Source organism: Triticum urartu, chromosome 5A, assembly GCF_056163025.1.
Source record: "Triticum urartu cultivar PI428250 chromosome 5A, HENAU_Tu73, whole genome shotgun sequence".
Lineage (NCBI taxonomy): Eukaryota > Viridiplantae > Streptophyta > Magnoliopsida > Poales > Poaceae > Triticum > Triticum urartu.
The window spans coordinates 505,573,096-505,595,811 of NC_141877.1; the positions used below are offsets into that span (position 1 = coordinate 505,573,096).

At 44.6% G+C, this 22,716-nt stretch overlaps 4 protein-coding genes across 4 annotated transcripts; 1 reads left to right on the forward strand and 3 right to left on the reverse strand.

Annotated features, from left to right (window-relative positions):
- Positions 1–358: 358 nt before the first annotated feature.
- Positions 359–3,299, forward strand: LOC125556421 (bZIP transcription factor 29). Its single transcript, XM_048719160.2, has 4 exons — positions 359–1,521; positions 1,613–1,745; positions 1,890–1,974; positions 2,779–3,299. The coding sequence occupies exons 1-4, from the start codon at positions 395–397 to the stop codon at positions 2,964–2,966; spliced, it is 1,533 nt and encodes a 510-aa protein (XP_048575117.2). The 5' UTR covers positions 359–394; the 3' UTR covers positions 2,967–3,299.
- A 916-nt stretch (positions 3,300–4,215) lies between these two features.
- On the reverse strand, positions 4,216–5,022 carry LOC125510077 (uncharacterized). The gene is made up of 2 exons (XM_048675171.2): positions 4,774–5,022; positions 4,216–4,652 (listed from the first exon to the last, which is right to left on the reverse strand). Exons 1-2 carry the CDS (start codon positions 4,875–4,877, stop codon positions 4,427–4,429), a joined length of 330 nt encoding a protein of 109 aa, XP_048531128.2. The 5' UTR covers positions 4,878–5,022; the 3' UTR covers positions 4,216–4,426.
- A 12,559-nt stretch (positions 5,023–17,581) lies between these two features.
- On the reverse strand, positions 17,582–19,129 carry LOC125527874 (YCF49-like protein). Its single transcript, XM_048692377.2, has 4 exons — positions 18,741–19,129; positions 18,555–18,633; positions 18,180–18,248; positions 17,582–17,857 (listed from the first exon to the last, which is right to left on the reverse strand). Exons 1-4 carry the CDS (start codon positions 18,977–18,979, stop codon positions 17,744–17,746), a joined length of 501 nt encoding a protein of 166 aa, XP_048548334.2. The 5' UTR covers positions 18,980–19,129; the 3' UTR covers positions 17,582–17,743.
- Positions 19,130–19,185: 56 nt separating this feature from the next.
- LOC147972291 (putative sodium/metabolite cotransporter BASS5, chloroplastic) lies at positions 19,186–22,496 on the reverse strand. Its single transcript, XM_087521379.1, has 8 exons — positions 22,184–22,496; positions 21,927–22,033; positions 21,660–21,790; positions 20,923–21,116; positions 20,575–20,827; positions 20,177–20,430; positions 20,020–20,102; positions 19,186–19,675 (listed from the first exon to the last, which is right to left on the reverse strand). Exons 1-8 carry the CDS (start codon positions 22,314–22,316, stop codon positions 19,610–19,612), a joined length of 1,221 nt encoding a protein of 406 aa, XP_087377505.1. The 5' UTR covers positions 22,317–22,496; the 3' UTR covers positions 19,186–19,609.
- Positions 22,497–22,716: the final 220 nt, after the last annotated feature.

The window sequence follows — 22,716 nt, forward strand, 5'->3', positions numbered from 1 at the left end:
CCACTGTCGGGCCCACATGGACACCAAACACCTACGTAGCCATGTGCCACAGTGGCTTTGATTCTACCAAACCACGATCCACAAGGGCGGAAGGAGTCCAACTAGGTAAAAAAAACCTCAGCGAAAAAATAGGATAGACGATCCACACGCCTTTACATTTCTGTCACGGGTGTGTGGGCCCACCATGGCCATGCAGCGGTACGCGAGAGGGAATACTTCATGTTTTGGTTGATTCTCCGTGTGTTCCTTCTCCGCGTTCACTCGACCGGCTCCTCGTCGTACCGTCGACATCGCATCGTCCCGCGTTCAGCGGCATCGTATTAGTATCCCCGAGAACCCTAGAGGCCCGACCAGACCCCCTCCCTCCCCCCCCCCCCTTCCCCCCTCTCTCGCCATGGACGACGACTCCGCGCACCGCCGCCACCTCCTCCCACTGCCGGGCCCACATGGACGCCCCCGCGCACCGCCGCCGCGTCCTCCCGCTGCCGGGCCCACATGGACGCCTACCACTAGACAGTCCATGCGTGTTCGCCCTCTCATCCCATCGCCACCGACCTCTCATCCCGCCGCCGCCGACCTCTCCTCCTCCATACACCGCCTCCAGCCCTCGCTCCGACTCCCGCCGGCCCACCCTGCCTCCGTAGCCGCCCGTTTCGTCCCGGGCTTCGGCTACTACCGCGTGCCCCCGCCACCACCGCCGCCGCTGCCGCCGGCGGCGAGCGGTGGCGCAGGATCCCATCACTCGCGCTCGCTGTCGCAACCCCAGTTCTTCTCCATGGACTTTCTCTTCCGGCCCCCGTACCCCGATCCGTCTGCGCCATCAGCGATCGCGCTCTCCCCGCCGCCGCCGTCGGGCTCAGACCGGGGGGCGTCCGGACTGCCGCCGCCGTCGGGCTCCGAGCGGGGGGCGTCCAGACTGCCGCCGCTGCGGGCGGGGCATCAGCGGTCGCAGAGCGACGTTCTCCTCGCGTTCTCCTCCCAGCAGAACCTGCCCATGCCACCTCCGGCGCCGGTGAACGCGGAGGCCCTGGTGGCCGCGAACAACAGCACCCTCGACGGGATCCTCGGCGCCTACAACAAGAGTACGAATGGCCTGGGCGCGGTCGGCTCCTCCGGGCCCGTCGGCCAGGAGCGGCGCGACCAGCTGGACAGCCAAGCGCCCGCTTGGAGCCCCGGTGACAGCAGCGAGAACGAAGCCGAGAGCGCGGACGGCAGCTTGCCCAGGCATTGCCGCAGCTTGTCGGCGGACAGCCTTGTAGGGAAGTTCAAGTTTGGACCGTCCGGCCTGGAGCCGTCCAACTCCAACTCCAACTCCAACCCGCCGCCTCCATCTCCGGGTCCGGGGCCGGGTGCTGCTGCTCGGCTGGCACGCAGTGGAAGTGGTTCCATTGGTGGCGCCGCTGCTCTCTTCGCCAAGGAATTCGCAAACAGTAAGGAATTCAGTGAAGCAGAGAAGAAGGTTATCATGGACAGTGAGCACCTCGCGCAGATTGTGCTGACCGATCCTAAGAGGGTCAGGAGGTGTGTTGGGCGTCCATGATCGCAATAAAGTTGTCATTGGTAAAAATGTTTCGCTTACTGAAAATTGATCATATCTTGTAAAATTTTCCAGGATCCTAAACAATCGGCTGTCTGCTGCTAAGTCAAAGGAGCGCAAGGCAAAATACATAGTGGAGCTTGAGGGCAAGGTTCAGGTGCTGCAGGGGGAGACTATGAACTTATCTGCACAAGTGAAAATGGTTAAGGTTCGTTCTCTGAATTTGGTGGGCCTTTTTCCCCCCTTCTTACAGACAAGAGGCTTTCTGGCCCAGCTTTATATGTGGTGAGCATTTTGATTTGTATTTGAAGGTTTGACAGTCCTAGTTACTGTGAATGCATGTATTTTGCAGAAGGGCCAGGCTAGGCTTTCAATTCACAACCATGAGATGAGAATCAGGCTGCAAGCTTTGGAGGAGCAAGCACAGTTGAAAGAGGGTGAGTTTGCTTCCTTATTTTCCAGCATCACTGTAAGTTGCGGTAAAAATAGATAATGAGTCGAAATAGCAGTCAGCGTATGTATGATATATGAGTTGGTGCCCGGTGCTGTATGTTCTGACTGTTCATGTGCAGCTTGCGATGTTGCAATAGAAGTTATGATGATTCCTACAACCAAAACTTGGCTTTGTGTTTACAGTGATAAAAATAGATAATGCTTTGCAACATATAAGCATGTTGGGGCAACTGGAATTCAGGAATTGTTTCGACTGTTAGGGCGACTGGAGTTTTCAATGTTAAGAATTGAATGTGTAGTTCAGAAAACCAAATGGTAGGATGGAGTCTAGGCATAACACCAAAAACATTATGTTGAATTCTGGTGCCGCGTTGTCAAACTAGCGCATGTATGCATGCCTGAATAACTTGATATCGTAGAATATTCTAAATGTGCCACAAAACTTGGATCTTTTGACAATGGTTCCTCTTCTTGTGTAACTTAATTCAAACAGAACCTGCATGTTATTGTTTAATCTCATAATGTTCTCATTCGTTGTCTGGTATATTTGCTTTGTTTATTGACCAGCACTGCAAGATTTTTCTGCTGATTTACTTCAAGTTGTGTTCTTCCAATGGTTGATTGTAAACTATCAGTATTTTGCACTTTTACTTCAGTTGTGTTGAGTCCTGTTAGTCATGTGGTATGCTGTGTTAACGTGCTTGTTACCCCTACTACGCCTATGTTAGAATGAACTTTATTGTTTATTTGTCATAGTCAGTTAACTTGGGTTTTCACTCTGTGTCCAGCTCTGAACGAAGCATTGCATGCTGAGGTCGAACGCCTAAATCTGGTTGTTGCCGAGGCCAGTAATCCTCATATGCCGAACAGTTCAGAGCAACGGATGAGCTCCCAGATGATTCAGCTTCACCAGCTGCAAATTCTGAGGCAACCATCACAGCTCCAGCAAGGTCAGCAACGCCAGCGGAACTTTTAGGATGCTTTCCCAAATGAGATCTTCCAAGGGAAATTTGATACGACAGATTCGGTTAAAAATACCATATGCTCTGGACAATACTTTACTTAGGTCGCGGGAAACAATCATAGGAAGAAAAAAAAAACATCTCTTGTTGTGTTGAAATTATTTTTGTTCAATCCTGGGAAAAACTCCGGTCGATTTTTGAACTGTATAAAGTGTCTGTCTGTCCCTGTAGCTGTGTGCTGGATTCATCGGATTATGGTACAATTCCTTGTGCCCCGACTTTGAACCGATAACTTGATGGAAATGTTTGGGGCAACTCCAGTGGCATGCTTTGTTGTTTGTACCTCATATCATTGTTTTCTCCATTTTGCGGTTTTGAGTGATGCACACTGGGTATTACTTGTATAAGCTTAGCTCCATTTGTTGTACTCCCTCCGTCCCAAAATTCTTGTCTTAGATTTATCTAGATACGGATGTATCTAACACTAAAATGTGAATAGATATATCCGTATGTAGACAAATCTAAGACAAGAATTTTGGGACGGAGGGAGTATGATCTAAGCTGCAAGATAACCTGACTGTTTCCCTCGTCGTCACAGCTTGGTGATAGTAGTTGTTTTGGGTTTATTTGTTCTTATTCCGAAGAAGAGCTCAGCTCCGGCTTCAGTTTCAGTGTTGCGATTTTTGCCGCCATTTGGAAGTTTGATTCAGGTTCTACAGTTGTAGATATTAAACTTGCACATATAATGCATTGCCAGTAACATTCATCAAAGTACTAGGTAATAAAGGTGTAAAAGGGAAAGCTCACAAGGATATCTGCCAATATATGCTTTTGAGCAGAATGAAAAAGGCTGGAAAAGGTTTGATGAGGAGTTCATGGTATTTAATCATTGGAGACCTTAAGGTGTAAGTAAACATTGAGCATGTAGAGGGACAAAGGACTACTGCCATCTTTTTGCCTTTAATTTTTTGATTTTAACAAGGGAAAGTTGAGTTGACATCTTTACCCTTTTGATCAAAGCTGCCTTTCATTTTCCTCCCCCTTTTCTTTTCAAAAGCCAGCCAGACAAAAACTTGGTTACATTAATCTCTGCACTTCAAATTAAACATATATAATGTGCAACCATGATCAAGCCACAAATCACACAAATTTTCTGGTTTTAACAAGAGAAAGTAGAGTTGACATGTTTGCCCTTTTGATCAAAGCTGCCTTCCATTTTCCTCCCACCCTTTTCTTTTCAAAAAGAGCCAGCCAGACAAAAACTTGCTAACTAATCTCTGCACTTGAAATTAAACATATAATGTGCAACCATGATCTATTGATCTTGCCACAAATCACACAAAGTAGGTCCAAGAAAAACCCTGTGGTTGATCGATAAGCACAGATCATCAGACAGCCAGCCATCATCAACACCTAGACAAAGTAGCACAAGCACAACAAGGAGCCACCAAGACGAAGGAGAACGGCGGGAAGCTCAGCAGCCGGGGGCAGCCTCTGCCGGCGGTAGCACCACCTTGCACAGGTTGGCACGCAGCGCGAGGTTCTCGCGGCGGAGCGCGCCAGCCCTCTCCCGGAGCCTCTCGTTCTCCGCAAGGATGCGCCGGTTCTCCAGGTGGAGCCTCAGGTTCAGCATCGCCATCTCCGCCCCTCCAGCAGCCGCCCTCCTCAGCTCCCTCCTCCTCCTCCTGATCAGCCTTAACCTGAAAACATCAGGCGTAGCTGCATGTAAGCACACATGCACGCAGCATCATGCTCCATAAGCTCCATTGCTGCTGCTGCCACAGTTAATCTGGAACAGGAACAAGCTGAGATGTTAATTACCTCTTCCTCCTGAGAGTCACTGAGACATGTGGCTTCTTCTTCCCCTGCTGCCTGATGAACAGCACAGCAGGAGGTGAGGAGTTCCAGGATGCAGAGCTGCACATGTTGGTGAGGCTCCTAGAAATGACTTGTGAGGAGCTCAAGGTGTTTGAAGTGAGCCGTCTGTCGGCAACGGCAACACACGCCGCATATATAGGGTGGATTTGGCCTTGGCTTTCCTGGCTTTGGCGCCGTACGTACGTGAGCCTGCCGTGGTGAGCTTTAGGTGTTTTGTTTGGTGGTGCATGCACACACGTACTATATACCTTTGAGGTTTGACATGACACCATGCATGTGAAGGATAGGAGATATGGAGGCAGGCGTTCCTCTCCATCATGCCTAGCATGGACCATGTACATGCCAAGGGATCCATATCTTCCATGAACTAATCATTCGGCACACGGTCTCATCTCAAAAGTAAAGAAAAAAGGAGAGTGAATGGATAAAAATCGATGCAATTATTACATGGGTTTTGGATGCTATGGCACATTGCACACGAGACACCATGATCTACCTTTTGACATGGACGCCGAGGCTTGGAGGACAAAAGAAGAGAATCATTTCAGCAGGGAAGCCAAGCTCCAACCTCCAAGAAACCAATGCGCTTAGTTTCTACGCTCTTCTAATTAATCGTGCCAATCCGCTTCAAAAGTTGACTAAGAAAGAAAGGCATGTCACGCTCTGCATCGTGCGGAGTATCATTGAGGCTTGAGCGAAGGTGTTGGCGTGCGTGCATGATGAGGCTTGAGAGTTTTTCCTTGCCACTCCATCGAGGCAAGAGACACACCAAGTCAAAAGGCTTTCGAGCGAGCGTATCATTCTTCTTTGCTCCTGCGGTTTCTTCACTAAAATGATACGTTGACACGCCTTTTGTACTCTCCATGATGCGCTCCCCATCCTTCCATACATAGCACTTGCTTTTCGCGATGAATACTAGTGGTTATCCCTCTCTTGCAATTTGCAAACTCTTCTTTTCAATCAGTCACTACAAAGTTGGAATTGTGCACTGCTGAGCATGGAATTGCATGTACTTTAGTGAGATGTGAGTAGTTGTTTTGGTTTGCACGTTATGGATGCAGTAACTCAGAAATGAGGATGCAAAGGCTTAGAAATGCGACTGTGATATATTCTCCTTGAGCCTCGGATCTATTGGTGTCACCCTATTGGCTAGGCTCGCAAGGAGCGAGCTAGACCACCCGCGCTCGAGTCCGGAGTGGCGCATGGTGCTTAGAGACTTTCTTCCATAAAAATATGCCTCCAAGGGCTAGTTCTAGATGGTCTCAGATTTTTTTTAATGGCCACACGTTGATATGGATCTAAGGAACGCATAACTAGTCTAGTCAAGCCCGGTCAAGTGTTGGTGGTAACATATGATACACAATTAATGCATGGCGATACCGCGATAATAAAGAAAATAATAAGAGTAATTGATTGTATTGATCATATAATCTTCACCAATACAAAAGAGGAAGAAAAGATTGCGTAATTAATGCACCATCATAAGTAAGAAAATATGGAGGGTAATAAATGATATTAATTACATAATATTTGGTCCATACAAAAAAGGAAGAAAAGATTGCGTAATTAATGCACTGTCATAAGTATGAAAATATGGAGGGCAATAGATGATATTAATTACATAATATTTGGTACATACAAATTAGGAAGGAAATATTTTGTAATTAATGCGTGATAATAACTAGGAAGAAAATCACCAAAGATCACAATGATATTGATTAGGTTGCAAAATGGCTGACTCCAATAACCATAGCCTCGTGGCTCCTCGCGCCGCGACTCCCGATGGCGTGTCCGGTCTAAGAGCATCACCAAGGGCAACGGACAAATTTGAGCCCCCGTATGTATATGGACATATCCGCGGACAGCAAGGGGTCGAGCCCTAGTTGTCCGCACCGACAACGGTGCTCCTCATTTCCCCTCCGCAAGTCTGTGCAACGTAGATCATTCGATTAAATACATTCTATATTCCATAGTTAACATATGACAAATTAAAACATAGGACATGACGACATAGTTTAGCATAGGACGGGAAACTACTACAAAAAGGAGCATTAGAGATGGTTTTGGTACATGGGCATGCGGTAGTTCCACATTTCGCGTCAAAGTCTGTGTTGCTAATACTCAGAAAATAGAAGGGGGTTTCGAAACTGCCTCGAATATGTTCGCCCGCGGGCAGTTCCTACAATATAACCGCATACAATGCTTTAAGGCCTTGAGATGGTTTCCAGTACATAACCATCTGGAATACTTTAACATTCGAAGCGGCTTCCTTTTTATAACTGCCTCCAATAAGGTTCCCCTACTAAGTCGTACCACAAAATTTTGAATCTCACATAAAAGATATATTCAACATAGGACGGGACACTACTACATAAAGGAGCATTAGATGTGGTTTCCTACAATATAACATCTTCCAATTATTTAAGACTATGAGGTGGTTTCCAGTACATAACCGCCCGAAATACATTATCATTTGAAGCGGCTTCCTTTTTACAACGGCCTCCCGTAAGGTTTCCCTACCAAGTTGTACCACTGAAATTCGAATTTCACATAGAAGACATATACATATATAGAGGTCTGCATGTTCTAATTCACCACACAAGTCAATTGCATCTCATAATACATTCAAATATGTTGAAGAGTTACACATACTTCACAATCTACATATGAAAGATGATCTAAAATCAAAAGATTTATCACATCTAACATAGGAAATGAAGATCTAAGATCCAAAGATTCATACACTACCCATCTCACCTTTTGGGGAAAAAAATAGAGGCACCACTATAGGAAGGAGATGACGAGAATGATCATTTCACTGCTCTCTATCCAAAATTCGATCAAAATGCCAGTGAAAATGTTCCTGACGAAACACGCCGACACTTACACCAATAGGTAGACTTGTAGCACCACTGGTGATCTTTGTTTGTGCAGTGTCACAAAAGTATTTCCTTCATGTTAACCATTATTGCTAGTGCAATAGCTCGTGTCTGGACATACGCAGCCAATAGGTGGTGCAATTTATTTTGTATAGCACACAATTAGCATCCCAGTCATTTTGTGCAGTGCAACTAAAAATTACTTACATATGAAAAACATGATTAACTTGTTAGAAATCAAATGCAAACAAATTTAATTAGTAATATTTATTCATCAATTGATATTAACAAATAAGTAATTGTTCAACCTAAACTACGATGACTAGTGTGGTGACGAAGTCATTTGTACTTACTCCAATCCAGTTAGTTCTTTGTGCAGTGCAACTAAAGGATATGCACCCCTAGAGAGTGGTTTTCCTACACCCCAGCTCGGTGCACCCTCGCAAGAAAACATAGCAAAATATTTTAAAAAAATTGAAACTTTGTGCGGATGATTATAAACAAATGTTATAGATGCTTGAAAAGTTTGGTGCTCAAATGATTTTTGAGGAGCTTTGTACAAAAAAAGGTACTCAAAATTAGTCAAAATGTACGTGCACTGTTTGAGCGGAATTTGTAGTTTTGTCTTTTTGTTCAGAGCTCCTCGGATCTCATTTGACCACCAAACTTTGCAAGTATCTATAACATTTGTTTATAATCATCCCCACAAAGTTTCAGATTTTTTTTAAATGTTTCGCTATGTTTTCTTGACGGGGTCTAGCGGGTGTGTACCGGCTCAGCCACTACTTTCCCTACACCCCTGTGATTTACACAAATTTGAAGATAATATGACATTTATTTATTTAGTGTGCTTTGTCGAGAAGTTTATACACGACTTGGGTGGTGGTGTGATGAGGGCAAACAACACTCTCAAAATTCTTCTAGATCATGTTCACCATTTCTCAAGTAGAGACATGGTACAAAGCAGAGGCCATGTCATAACATCTTTAAGTGTCCTCCCATCTTCTCGTGGAAAAGAAATAAAATTGCTAACACTCTCAGCATCTTGATGACCTTCAAGACACACAAGGTTAGTGTTGCACTAGTGTAAGTAGTCTAGTATAGTATTGTTCCCAGCAAAGAGCAGGAGGAGAGTGTTAATGCGAGTTTTCTGTCGCACATAAGTTGTCACCAGACTTGTACGAATTAACTGTTTTGGTATCTGCAAGGATTATGATGCTGGCAGAAAGCAAGTAATTAACGGGCAACGTAAAATTTCAAGAGTAGCAAATAAAAGAACATAAAATAACCAACTGAAAATAATGGTTGCTGCAATGGAGAGAGTAGGCACGGAGAGATTCAGGTCAAGGCGGATGTAAAATGTGCCAATGCAGAGGCAACGCATAGCCACCTATTCATGTGATTATACCAGTTGTATTCGACGGACGGTAGATGAGTCACTCTTGAATAGTCAAACTCCTCCTGTCGGGATTATTTCTATCTATTGTCCTATCGCCCCGTGACCATATGCATGGCCGGCTAGGCTATTAAGACCATTAAACCGTACCAACAATTTACGTGCCTTGCCTTCCCATTATTCTTGCATTGTCTTCGCTCCTCCTAAATTGGAAAACAAGGCATTATGCTCTTCACGGGTAATCAACCTCACAATTAATCATAGAGGTAGTTTCACAAATAATGACATATAGATTAGGCACAAATGGATCTTACCAATCCCCTACATCTCGCACGTCTATGGGGGATTACTCGCACATGAGAGAAGAAGAATAATCAATCACAGAGATTATGCAAAGGAAATTCATTTCAATAATATTGTAGTTCGTCACAATAAGATGAATGATTAAACCAATCGCGACCAACCCTGGGCATACAAATCGGAATGTTCCTCTCTCTCTCTCTCTCTATTAATGAATGGGGGGACTGTGAGACCGGGGAATCCAGAACGGATCTAAGTGAAGTTCTTCTCCTCTGGATCTCTTCTCCTCTGTTCTGGTGTGATTTGGCGGCGTTATGTTCCTCTTCTCCTTGGGTTTTCAATATAAAAGTGTCTCATATAGATGAGAGGTGGGCGGTGGCGGCTGGTACGACCGTGGTATGAACGGCAAGCTCGTACCACATGTAGTCTTTGCTTCTGGATGGGCCAAATGGGTTTCTTCTCAACATGGAAGTTGTCCACTTCGTCCTCAATTATACTGATATGGCATTGGTTCCTTCCAAAAAGGAAAAAAAAACTTCACAACAAGCAAGGCAACGAGGTTTTTTTTTGTTTTTGAAAGATTATTGTTAGTGAACTAGAACAATGTTCGTGCGTTGCAACGGAATATAAACATTCCAGTACATTAGCTTGTGATTTACCTGTCAATAATAATACGATTGCGTAAATAAATGTTCATCAAATTCTGACCGTGAATTACATTATATTTTTGTTAGAAGTATGGTAAGTAAATTAAAATGTAATTGGTTCAGAAGGTAAGTAAATTAAGGTGATTGATTATCATATACTCCTACATGGAAGGTTGGACGAAGGGGTGGTGAGAAAAAAGATGAAATAGGAACCTTACGTTCTTTTTAAATTGAAGAGAAAAGATGAAAACCAGCAAGAATCTTGCATGAAACCAAACAAAATACACATGAAAAGGTGTCATAATTTGGAGCCATCACAGCTCCAAGAAGCAAGAGGTGGGGCAAAGCCGGCATGCTATGTTGGTTTCGTCGATGGTTGTGATCCAACAAAATCTTTCTCATGAGACCTCCCATCCATAGCCGAATTTTTCTTTGTGTGGTGCAACTAAAATGGTTATATTTTTCAAGTGAACACTTTTATCTAGTTTTCATCAACTAGGGTAATTAATTTAGAGGTATATATAATATACAAACCTCAGATGACATAATGAACCTTAATTTTGACAGAAAAGGCATAACTTCTTTGGCTAGCATGAGGTGAAGAATGTTAGTTATTCTTCAACACATACCTGCCAAAGTTAGCCATTCCTTTGATATGTCTAAAGGTTATGAGTTCCATCGTCATCTATAAAGTAGTGCTACATATTTCTCTTCTTCATCGGCACAACGTAGATTGACAATTATTACTCCATTCACTAAACTTTTGTTAACACTGATACGTCATGCGTCGGCATTCAACATACTCCACTTGCAAGCATGAAGAGAAACTAAAAATATCCCTTAGAATGATAGGAGACTGGTGGTTTCAATACAGACTGCCAATTCAATGTCCAGCCAAACAGGTGAATTGAACGTTTATCAATACGAAATCCAATTCAAATGCCCTAGTTGAGACATCTAAAAACGATTCCATGCTCTAAGACAGGTGTGGGAGCCGGCCAGAATGCCAATGCTTCACACATCGGCACCGCGAAGGTGTATATACAACGATTATTTCCTCTCGAAAGAAATTGGTAGGCTCACAAAATAGAGAGCATTATCCTTTGTCTATTCTGTATTTTAATCATTGTCTACACCGTATTTATGTGCTATACAGTAGTTCTTTCTTGCTCACACAAGCCATTAGACCTGTTGGACTTTCTAATTTGGCCTTTGTATGTACTGTATTTATGTACCACGAAGGTGTGCGTGCCTGCGTACGTTTATAGGGACGAGTGTATGTGCATATATATATATATATATATATATATATATATATATATATATATATATGAGCGTCTGTGTCTGTACTATGTGTTTGAAAAGGAAATTTTCATGTTACAAAATAAAGATTAAATTTACCGTCCCGCACGCCATTTTGCCTTGGACACCGTGAGCTTGGAGGACAAAAGAAGGGAATCATTTCAGCAGGATAATGACAAAGCTACAAGAGGCCGGTTGGTTGAATTCTCATGCCGCCTCTAATTAATCGTCGTGGCGCTAGGCTTCTTCAACAGTTGACTAAGAAGGCATCACGCCCTTACAGCAAAAGCAGATGGCTGCTAACTGTTGTGCGGAGTATCATTGATCCTTGAGCGAACGTTTCTGCACGCACGAGGCTTGAGCGTTTTTTCCTGGCACTCGATGGATGGATGTATACCAAGTCAAAAAGGCTTTCGAGCGTATCATCTTTTTCCTGCTCGTGCAGTTTCTGGGCTAAAATGATACCCTTTGCGCGCCTTTTCTGCTCTCCATGATGCGCTGCACTCCCCCCCCCCCCCCCCCCCCCCCCCCCAATAGCACCCGTTTCACTGCCACCCAAGGACCTTGCACTTCATTAGCAGCCCTCCATCCCCATTACGGACCATCATGGATGGAGGAGAGAATCTTTCTTTCGAGAGAGAAAGCCAAGGAAAAACGCTTTGCTTTGCCAAAAGATGCACTCATGGCTCACACAGAGCAACCAGGGGCATGAATTTGTTTGTGGACTTTGAATTGTCTTAAGATAGTGATGCATGTGTGTGGTTATCGGATAGATCCGGTACCACTTCCGTTGAATTTTTGTATTCGGCTCTGAAAACAGCCCAAGTTATACGCCCTTATAAGAACCTTTGTTTTATTAAAGTCCGGTTCGAAATCCAGAAACTCACAGCGGCATGTACATGCCCAACCGTGCCTGCTGTCTGATTAGCCTCACGATCCACAAAGTTGTTGGATCCCGCACGAGGGCAACAAGTTTTAAGTTTTAGTTTCTGAACTTACAAGTTTGCTGGACGCGGGTTCTAAAATTTACGATTTTGTCGGTTGCTCGTACCAAGTTAGAGAAGTTAAAACTTAAGGAAGTTTTAAAAAGTGGCTAAAACATATTCAAAATGGATCTCATTTGAAAACCCACGTCACCAGAAACACGGATATGCAAACGAATTGGGACTTTTGGTTCAAAAGGTATGAAAGGTTTTGAATCGAAAGCCAAAAGAAAATGGGGCTGCGTGCCCCTGCCCCCGCGTGCTATGAATCCCCTCCCATTCAATTCAAGGTTTTTGGCCGTTGGTTGTTAGGAAAAAGCATTCTCCTTTGCTGAAATAGGTTGGAGGGAGAGTAGCAAGTGTGTGTTTTATAATGAGAAAGAGAGTATTATTTTATATTTTATTTGAAGGAGAGGCAAAAGCTTTGCCCCATTCATCAACTAAGAAGAAGGTGTTAGAGAGTTATCGCTCGATGAGCGTATCAGAAAGGAGATCTACAAGACAATTCGCGCCATTATTGTATCCAAATGCTTAGCCAAGGCGGTGGTCAAATGCTTAGCCTCGTCTTGCATGAGCTTCAAGATGTGGTATGATGGTGTAGATTTCTTTTGGAGGACCCGTGCATTTCTCCCATTCCATAAGACCCATCTCACTAGCATAGTGCGGGATGCCATTGGCTTCCGGTTCGTGGTGTTGGGACCCGACATGGCAGTCCACCAAGCTCAAACAGACCGGTGATTCACCCAACTAGAGGTCTCCAACATCTCCAAGCTGAGCCAGTCCTTGATCATTCTCCAAACTCTCTTAGTGTATCGGCACTTGAAGAATAGGTGGACCACAGTCTCATTAGCTCTCTTACACAAGGTGCATACCCCACAATTAGTCTAACCTCTCTTCTCCAGGCAGTCGAGAGTCCAGACCCTATTATGAATAGCAAGCCACACAAAGAACTTAACCTTGGGGGATGACCTTCCAAACATCTTGCTCACTGTGGTTAGCATAGCTCCCATGAATTGTGCCTTGTAGGCGGACGACGCCAAGTACTCTCTGTTCGCTGACAATCTCCATGTGATGTCATCATCCTCAATCTCCTCATGTGACTGGACATGACTAAAAAGGGTCCAGAGGTCAACATACCATGAGATGTGTCAATCTTACCAATCCATGCATCATCCTGAAAAGCCTCCCTCACCGTCCATTTCTTCCCCTTGGAGGCGGCAAAAAAAATGAGGGATGCAATGTCCTTGGGCTTCCTCCCTTGCAGCCACAGAGAGTCCCAGAAAGGTACCTTGCCACCATTTCCAATGTCAATGGTGGTGGAGGCATAAAGGGTCCATGTCTATCTCATCGCACGGATTCCCCGTACCAACCCACATCCGACCCGGATCCTCCCATTTGAGCCCCAGCCTGAGAGTACGGGCAAACTTCTCCATATGTGGAATCCCCAAACCCCCTAAATGAGTGGGGTGGCAAACCATCTCCCAATTAACTTTGCACTTTGCCCCGAAGGCATAATCTGTCGCCGCCCAAAGAAAAGCAGGCTCCACCTTGTTAATTAGATGGGGGAACAATTAGATGGGTGAGGGGATACACCACCTACGACATAAGCACTGATTTCACAATACATGTTCGACCGGCTGTGGTGATTCCCCTCCCCCTACTAGGGCGGAATCTTCGCGACAACCTTGGCCCCAAGGTATTGGAATTCGATCCTCTTTAGTTGACAAACCGAAAGCAGAAGGCCAAGATATCTGATGGCGAAGAGGGTTATTGACGCCAGAAGACTATTGAGGATTGCATCAAGATCGAGGTGGCCACGTTGAATAGGAACAACCGACTATGGAACTTGGTAGCCATATCGATAACCTCGTCAAAGGCCCTTAAAATAACTGCAAGGTAACCTCGCTAAAGAGAATATTGACCTTATGTTCTTTAGTTGCCCCATCACATGCGCATGGCGTGCGATTAAAGTGGCCTTTAGTATCAATATGGATATTAATAAGGTGGATGAGATAGTGGGGCGGGCTATGAATTTTAGGGGGGGAGTAGCAGAAACCTCATTCTTGTAGGAGTTGTTGTGTTGCTTTGGTCGATCTGGAAAACAAGAAATGTCATGGTTTTTTTTAGAGAAAAGTATGTTTTTGGTCCTTCGAGTTCCCTAAAAGTATAGACTTGGTTCCTCAAGATTTTTTGGTATACATTTGGTCCTTTAAGTCTCAAAATCGGATAAGTTTGATGTAAAACCAGATTTTGAGCACGTTGACCAGGTTTGACCGATGAACAGTAAATTCAAAAAAATAGCAAACAAATTCAAACAAATCTGAAATTTTGTGAAAACCAATAAGCTTGGGTGTGCTAGGTGCGTGTAAGTTTGTGTGGTCAAATAACATTCGAGGAGCTCTAGCAAAAAACATTTTTTGGCATTTCTTCTTGTGAGCCAAATTTTTTTTTGCCATGAGCTCGTCGAATGTCGAGACACAACACAATTTTTCACGCACCTAGCGCACCCAAGAATCTTGGTTGCCACAAAATTTCAGATTTTTTAGAAAAAATTGCTACTTTTTAAAATTTATTGTTCATTGGTCAAACCTAGTCAATGTAGTCAAACCCGGTCAACATGCTCAAAATCTGGTTTTGAACCAAACTTATCCGGTTTTGAGACTTGAAGGACCAAATGTGTATCAAAAAAATTTGAGGGACCAATTCTATACATTTAGGGAACTTGAGGGACCAAGGTAACCTCACCAAAGAGAGTATTGATCATATGTTCTTTAGTTGTCCCATGGCACGCTATGCATGGGGTACGATTAAAGTGGCCTTTAGTATCGATATGGATTTTAACAAGGTAGATGAGATAGTGGAGCGGGCTATGAATTTTAGGGGGAGTAGCAGAAACCTCGTAGTTGTAGGAGTTGTTGTGTTGCTCTGGTCGATTTACAAAACAAGAAATGCCGCGGCTTTTTCTTATACTCCCTCCATTCCCTTATACAAGATCAGTATGAAAAATACATTTGGCATATATACAATGCCACTAAGGCTGGTCACAATGGGGAGGAACTTAGGAGTAATATCACACACTCCAATACAACTTTGCTTATGTGGCACATATTTAATAAAGAGAGAGGTGCTTGTGGTAACTAGCTAAGGCTGCTGCCAATGCATGAGTGCTTAGATGAGGTGCTAAGCACATTAAATAACTTAGCAACTATACTTCCCAATGCATAGGTGCTTAGCTTATGGTTGCTAAGCTTGCTTTATTTAATGATTTAGCAACTAAAGCTCTTCATGTATTGGTGGGCTCCCTTCCTTTAAATGTTTTGCCTAGGTTCACGCGCTTAGCATTGGTTCTTCCTGGGGTCACCACACTCATCTCTCTCCTCTTAAATAACTTGCCACATCAGATTTTTTGATTTTTTGCTTACGTGGAAGGCTTAGCACCTGTACAAGATGGAGCATTGGGAGGAGCCTAAGTTACCGGAACATCACACACTCCAAGAAACAATGAATCTATAATCTAATAAATACATCGTTGCATGACACTACAGACGTTCCTACCCACTATGGAGGTAGTAACATAGTTTAGGGAAATGTGTAAGTTACTAGCTTATGTTCTTGTCCATTGTGACCAGCCTAACAGTAACCGAGGCAAAATTTAATGATGTTTTCTTGAACTAGCAATTTATTTAATACTTGCATGCATGTAGTCATAATAACAATGTGCTACTTCCTTCTTATTCCTTCTTTACATGCATGCGGGCACATTAATGATCCCAATTAACAAGAAGAAAAGTTGGCTTGCAAAGTACTCCCTCCGTTCCAAAGTACTTGACTTCCACTTGTCAAAAAATGAATGTACCTATATACTAAAACATGTCTAGATACATTTATATTTTGATAAATGAAAGGCATGTATTGTGGAACAGAGGAAGTAGTCATTAAATTTTACCTAGGTACCTGTAATTTGAGTTTGTGGCCTTGTATAAGGGAATGGAGGGAGTAATATAAGTTTTCCTATGATCCTACTACCTCTGTCCTAGTTTATTGGTTCCCTTCGTATTTTGTGCCAAACTTTGACCGTAAATTTAACCAACAAAATATTAATGCATGTCATTAAAATTATATCGTTGAATTTGTATTTGAACATAGTTCCCGATAATATTATTTTTATTATATATAACTAAATTTTTATTAGTTAAAATCATGGTTAAAATATGACACTGAATACGAAGGTAGTACTTGTTAAACCAGCTCGATGGTTGACTTTTTTTAGAGTGGATTGCATAGGCAAGGTATATGAGGAACGCAACTCAGCGGAGCAAACCAGCTGCTGCCAGTTGCAGCTGATATTTTCAGCTGGCGCAGGGAGTGGGCTCCGTTGGTGCTTGGAATTGCTGGATGGAAGGGCAGCAGAGCAAAGGAGGAAAAAAAAGTAAAGAGAAGATAAGGAAGCAGCAAGCTCGACAACGAGGCTGAAAAGTTCAGAGTTTTGAAGCGCAAGAAGTTCTGTTTTTATAGTTTATTATGTGCTGTAGTTTCCCAGTTTTATTGGCACGTAAGGTTTGCTGAAAAACATGGATGTTGGCTCTGTATTATCACTTTCAGCAATGACTCGAGTGCCTTGAAGCTGCTCCCACCCTCCGATGCTGCACCGCAGCTTCCCAATGCGCGACACATGTCGAGTGCGGGTTCCTGCGTCCACCCAAGTGCAGGTTTCATTCCCATGCTAGATGCTTGACCTCTCCCCGCCGTCGACAAGGCACCAGCGACCATTGCCGGCCGTGCATGAACCTGTCCTGGTGCACCGTTGTTTGGCAATAATGCGCATGTGTGCATCATGAACACACGCACGAACCAAAGTACCAGGAAGTGTTTATTTTGTCTCAAAATTTACAAAATTAGCATCATGAGGGAGGGCATCGTCCCACCGAGGCGTAGGGCAATGTGCTTCAAGGGCCTCTTTGTTTCGCAGGAATTTCACATCGAAACGATTCGATCTCTAAACAACGGATAAAAGTATGCAAAGGTGAATGTGAATCAGGTACTAACATTCAGTGATCAGTATCAGACGAGGCACGCTTGCATGTCATTCAAATATGAGAAGTTTAGTAAGTTTCTTCTTACACAAATTTCAGGGTGGATTTTTTTGAACTGACATTTTAATTATAGATGGACAAAAATAAGTTTCTTTCGTTCTGTCAGTAATCCTTTTTATGGTGACCCTCTGAGTAACTTTCTTTGTCTACCTTCTTTGCATCCATCATTTGCATTTTCTCGAATCAGGTGTGACAGATTTACAAATTAAGAACGGTATTCAAATCTACAGAAGAAAAACTCTTAGTAAGAAGGAAAAAGAAGCTGAAGCTTCCACCCGACAGACAGATGTTCGAGAAAGAGTGCATACACAGGTTATGGACTGTTGCTGTTAGTGCTTTCTTGGGACCCTTTGTAGATGCGGTACGCAGCTATGCACATTGTTATGTTACCGATCACTGTAAGCGCACCTTGAAGCGCCACAAGTACCTGTGGAATTCGGACACAAAACATCACAACTAAGGAAAAGGAACATGGGCAGAATAATTCTTTGAAGCACAAATAGCATACTCATTCAGCAAAACTAACAAGCACAAAGAATTCAGGATATAGCTGCTGAAAGCAGTTAGCAATGTCTAGCCCGCTAATTATCAAGTACATTGTGATTATGTTAGTGGAAATATTCAGGGTGACAGTTGACAAGTGAAGACAGCCACAAAATTCGGGACAGGTAGATGATACTATCAAGCAACTAGTGGTAGCAATCAGCAAAGGGGATGCAACTGTTCTGTCTGAAGGTTAAATATCCTACCTCGAGAGACTCTGAATTGTAGAAGAAATGCCACGTGCACGCGCACATCGCCCCGCCGAGAAGCGGAACCTATTATTGGGCAGAAATGCAAGCGTGTTAGTCAACAAGCACATGAACTGTCATCAGCAAAACTTTGCTACTTGCAATGGCCAACTCGACACGCACGGTTCAATAAGGAGGGTGTCTGAAGAAACGCATATGCTTAGTTTGCGGCGAATAAATCATCGAGTAAAGCGAACCAACAATCTGTCAGCATCCTAATAGCAAGCAAATCTTGCAACATTTCACACATTCAGATAGGGATATTATCCGCAGCAAATTCCTTCAGAATATGGCTTCTTCACCAGAAATATCTCTATCGGAGTTTGCACTTACCATCCCCCATGAGAGGCCCTTCCAGCCCTTCAACCCCGTGCGCTCCCCGTAGTCCCAGACCAGCGCCATCGCCGTCACCCTGCAAGTCCAATTCCCCTCCTCAGAGATTTGATCTTTGCAGGAAGCAGAAATAGTTCGGAGCTTCGATAGCAGTGGACTGTGGCAGAGGAAGCATGTAGTACGTACCACTCGGCGACGCTGGAGACGTGGACGGCCCAGGTGGGCAGCGACAGCGCGTTCGCCGGCTCGGCCAGCGCCGCGAGCGCCGGCGGCGAGGCCGCAGCCGCGGCCACGGTGGCGGCGGCCGCCGCGAGGGCGACGCCCCTCGCCAGGCGGGCCCCGGGCGGCGGAGGTTTCCGCGGCTCCCGCCGAGATGGGGGCGGGGGCGAGGGCGCCAGTGCTGCCACGAGCCGGAGAGACGCCATGAAGTGGGAAGAGCTTCGCTTTGCTTGGCGTTCACAGAACTCGTGATAGCTTCTGTACAACTGGACCCATCAGTCAGTGCGACTGTACTGTAACCGTACGTGTACCACAAAGTGGCCTGTATTTTCTTTCTTTTTCTGGTTAATAATTTTCAAGCTGCCTTAGAAGCAAAATGAGATGTACTCCGAGACTGCTATCATCATCATCATCATCATCCAAGTTTGCAACTCGATTAATAAGAAAATAAAAACAGCTGCATAGGCAGCACGAGTGGATATTATCATTTTTGTCACAAGAAATGCAAACGGATACCATCATCAGATGATAAATCCACCAGCACTTCGGTTTCTTCTCCCTTTCTATCTTCTGTCAGAATCAACTAGGGAGAGGTTATCCCTATGAATCCTACAATGTTACACAGACATCTTTCCACCAAGGATCAAAGGAAAAGAGAGTGACAAGGATCCAGACGTGTCACGGTGACCCTGGTGTCTCACTTGGCATGGCACCCTGGCCGTCTATGGTCTGCAGTCGTCATCTTTCCACCAAGGATCGGGTTGTTCTTGGCGATTTGGTCAACGCCATCGAAAAATTCGTTGAGAAGTATATCCAGCCCAGTGGTTTTGCGGGGTCTACACTTGTGTTTTCTTGGACCATAGCATGACAAGACCAAACCCCATCAGGGACATGAGCACAACCTACACACAGGGGCAGGAAATATTAACTCCTACTAGTTGATATCTGCGCAACAGATGGTCACAGAAAACAAGTCATGATGCTGTGATTGCAGTGTCCATCATATATGGTACTAAACTAATATTTAGGAAGTGCTTCGTCTGAATAAGCCACCTCGAAACACATGTAACTCTAATTTTCTACAAAGATATTACTCCGTGATACCATGACGAGATTAAGACAAAACGCCATAGCTGCTCTTTAGATGCAAGTCACTTAAGTTACATTTAAAAGCGAATAATCAAAACGGTTCATGCTTAATGCGGATATAAAAGCAACAGATGAGGCCTTGGAGGAGTACACATACTGATACTGCTGGAGGCACTCCCACCAGAGGGTCTGGGAAGAACCTGTTTGCTAAAGCAAGAGCAAGAAGGCTACTTTGCATCCCTGTAGGAAATATTGGTAAGACAAGAAGCAACTGCAAACAACAAATCGTAATCCAATTGCAAAAAACAACATACCTGTCTCAAAAGATATCGTTCTTTGCAGGGCCTTCACATCAGCTGACTTGCGGAACCAAGTACCAGCAAGATGATACCCAGCTACAAAAGATGTTGTATGGAATGCAAAAAGCAGAAACACAATGGATAGTCCATACGGTGACAAAACAGCCTTGATATTTATAGCCAATGGTGAGCCAACACATAAAGCAGTCACAAACACCGATAGTGGAGGGAGAAATGGCTGGATAGCCGAACAGAGTCTTGGGAGAAATCTTCATAGTATAAAAAACACTAAGTTAGACGCATTAGATATTTACTCCAGGTGGGCAGCAAAAGATAAAAGGCACATAGCATAGACTGTGTCAGATCTAGCACAGTTATCTCTCATACTTCAGACAGAGAAATTAAGTGGGTACCTATTCAGAAGCAATCCAGCTGCAATTGGAGCAACCACTATTTGGACAATGCTGGACATCATTCCTACAACGTCAACAGGTAATTTCTTGCCGATAAGCAAGTAAGATAAAGTTGGGGTAAAAAAAACCGCACTAGCTGTCGACAACGATGTCATAACAATGCTGAGGGGAGCCATATGTGGATCGGTCAGGAACGTCGCATAGTTTGACAGTTGTGCTCCGCTCACACATGAAACCAACATGATACCAGCACCTAGAAACAAGTCCAAGTCAGGGTTCACTTCACTACGCTGCCTTCGATGTCCCTTATGAAGTCATGCTAAAACATAGTAAATTCAAATCTCCTACCTACAGCAGTAGGAAGGTTGAAAGTTGTAACTGCAAGAGTGCCAAATAGGAATCCAAAGAAAGGCTTGGCAATAAACTGTCCAATATAGCCAGCAGCGATAGCACCTGGCCTTTTTATTGCTTCAATGAAGTCCTTGACGCTTGAATTGACACCTACAGCAAACATCAAGAACCCCAATGCCGGTGCGTAGTATCTGCCAGGTTATTAGCACACAGTCACGCTCATACACAAATGTAAGTAGCCCTTAGTACTAGCACAACAATGATTGTATTACATCAAGCATGCTATCAGCATATGTTTTGAGCTACTGAATGGTTGGGTTTACATGTTCCTGGAGTTTTCAGTTGTACTTGTGGAATGCAGCCCTGTCCCTTGACTGGCCTTACCCGGTGAGTCATTTGATTTATTAGATTGAAGTTTAAATATTTCAGAATCACTCTTTCAGATGATAAATTGTAGTTTTCCTTGTTCCTTCACAAGTATGGTATCAGTTGAGTTCCCAATGAACACGCCCAAACTGTACTTTAATTTGTGTTTGCTTTCCTAATACCTCAACAGGTACCATCTCTCTAACTTAATTGAGTCAATTGAACATTTATCCATCGTCAATTCGTCATATCCCTGTTCACTGTACCCAGTGAATTCAAACTAGTGTAAAAAGCGTAATTGAGCTGGTCTTTGGGAGAAAGCAGACAGAGCTAAATCAGAGCAAACAGCGAAAGCATGGCAAGACAACCTGGTTGTGAACCATGTAAACGAAGGTGGGTACAGCAGCGCAAGAATGGTGCTCCCCAGCACTACATGGGGAATAATGGAGTTGGCACTCTTGAGAATCTTGAGAAAATCAACCCTGCCCTCCTCCACACCCTGCAAGATACAAGTCTGAAACTGTTAAACATGAAGCAGGCAGCCACAGAAGCGAACTATTACTAATATTCTGCTAGAAACAAAAGTGTACTATTACTAATATTGCTACTCGCCAAGTACTGCATCAGAAGGGCACCTGCAGAGGAGAAGGTGACGCAGCGCCCACCCCACTGCGATCTTGCTGGAACGAACCACCGGCCTTGGCCCAGACTCGTCCCCTGATGGGCACCCCAGATCCCTGCTCTGCTTGGAGACAAGAACCATCGAACAGAAGTCAGTACCACCAAGAATCTCTGAAGATTGCAGCCCGCGACCACAGGGGATCTCCAGACTATCGTACACGAGACTCCACCAATCTACACGGCATGGAAAGCTCTGGCCCAGGGCACCTACCCCATGAAACGCGCGGCGGCGAGGCCTCGCGGGGAGCCAGCGAGACCCGATCCGCCCTCCCGCCGAGCTGCCGCCGGCCGGCCGACGGGCAGGAGCTCGAGAAGTGGGCCCGCCTCACGACGGCGGGTGCCATTTGACCACGGTGATAGCGAGGAGGGGGAGAGGGTTCAGGTTGTGTGTGAGTGGGTTTCAGAGCTCGGAGCAGGATGACGTCAGATCGAGGGGATGGAGAGGAGACGGCGCTGGAGATTGGCCGCAGTTTGGGACAGGGACATGAAGATCGTTATACTACTACTGACTGCGGATTAGCGCCTTCTGATTTGGATTTAAGCGAGTAGCGTGGAGATAGTGGGGTAGGAGTAGTACATCACCACCTCGTGTCACGTCAGTAACCCGCAAACAAAATCGTGTAACGCCAGATTTTTCACGTGATGTAGCTGAGAGAGCGGAGTCGTTACTCGGGGACTACGGTGGTTCATTCGCACCATAAGAGCATCTCCATCGGATGATAGAGAGAATTTAGGGCACCAAAT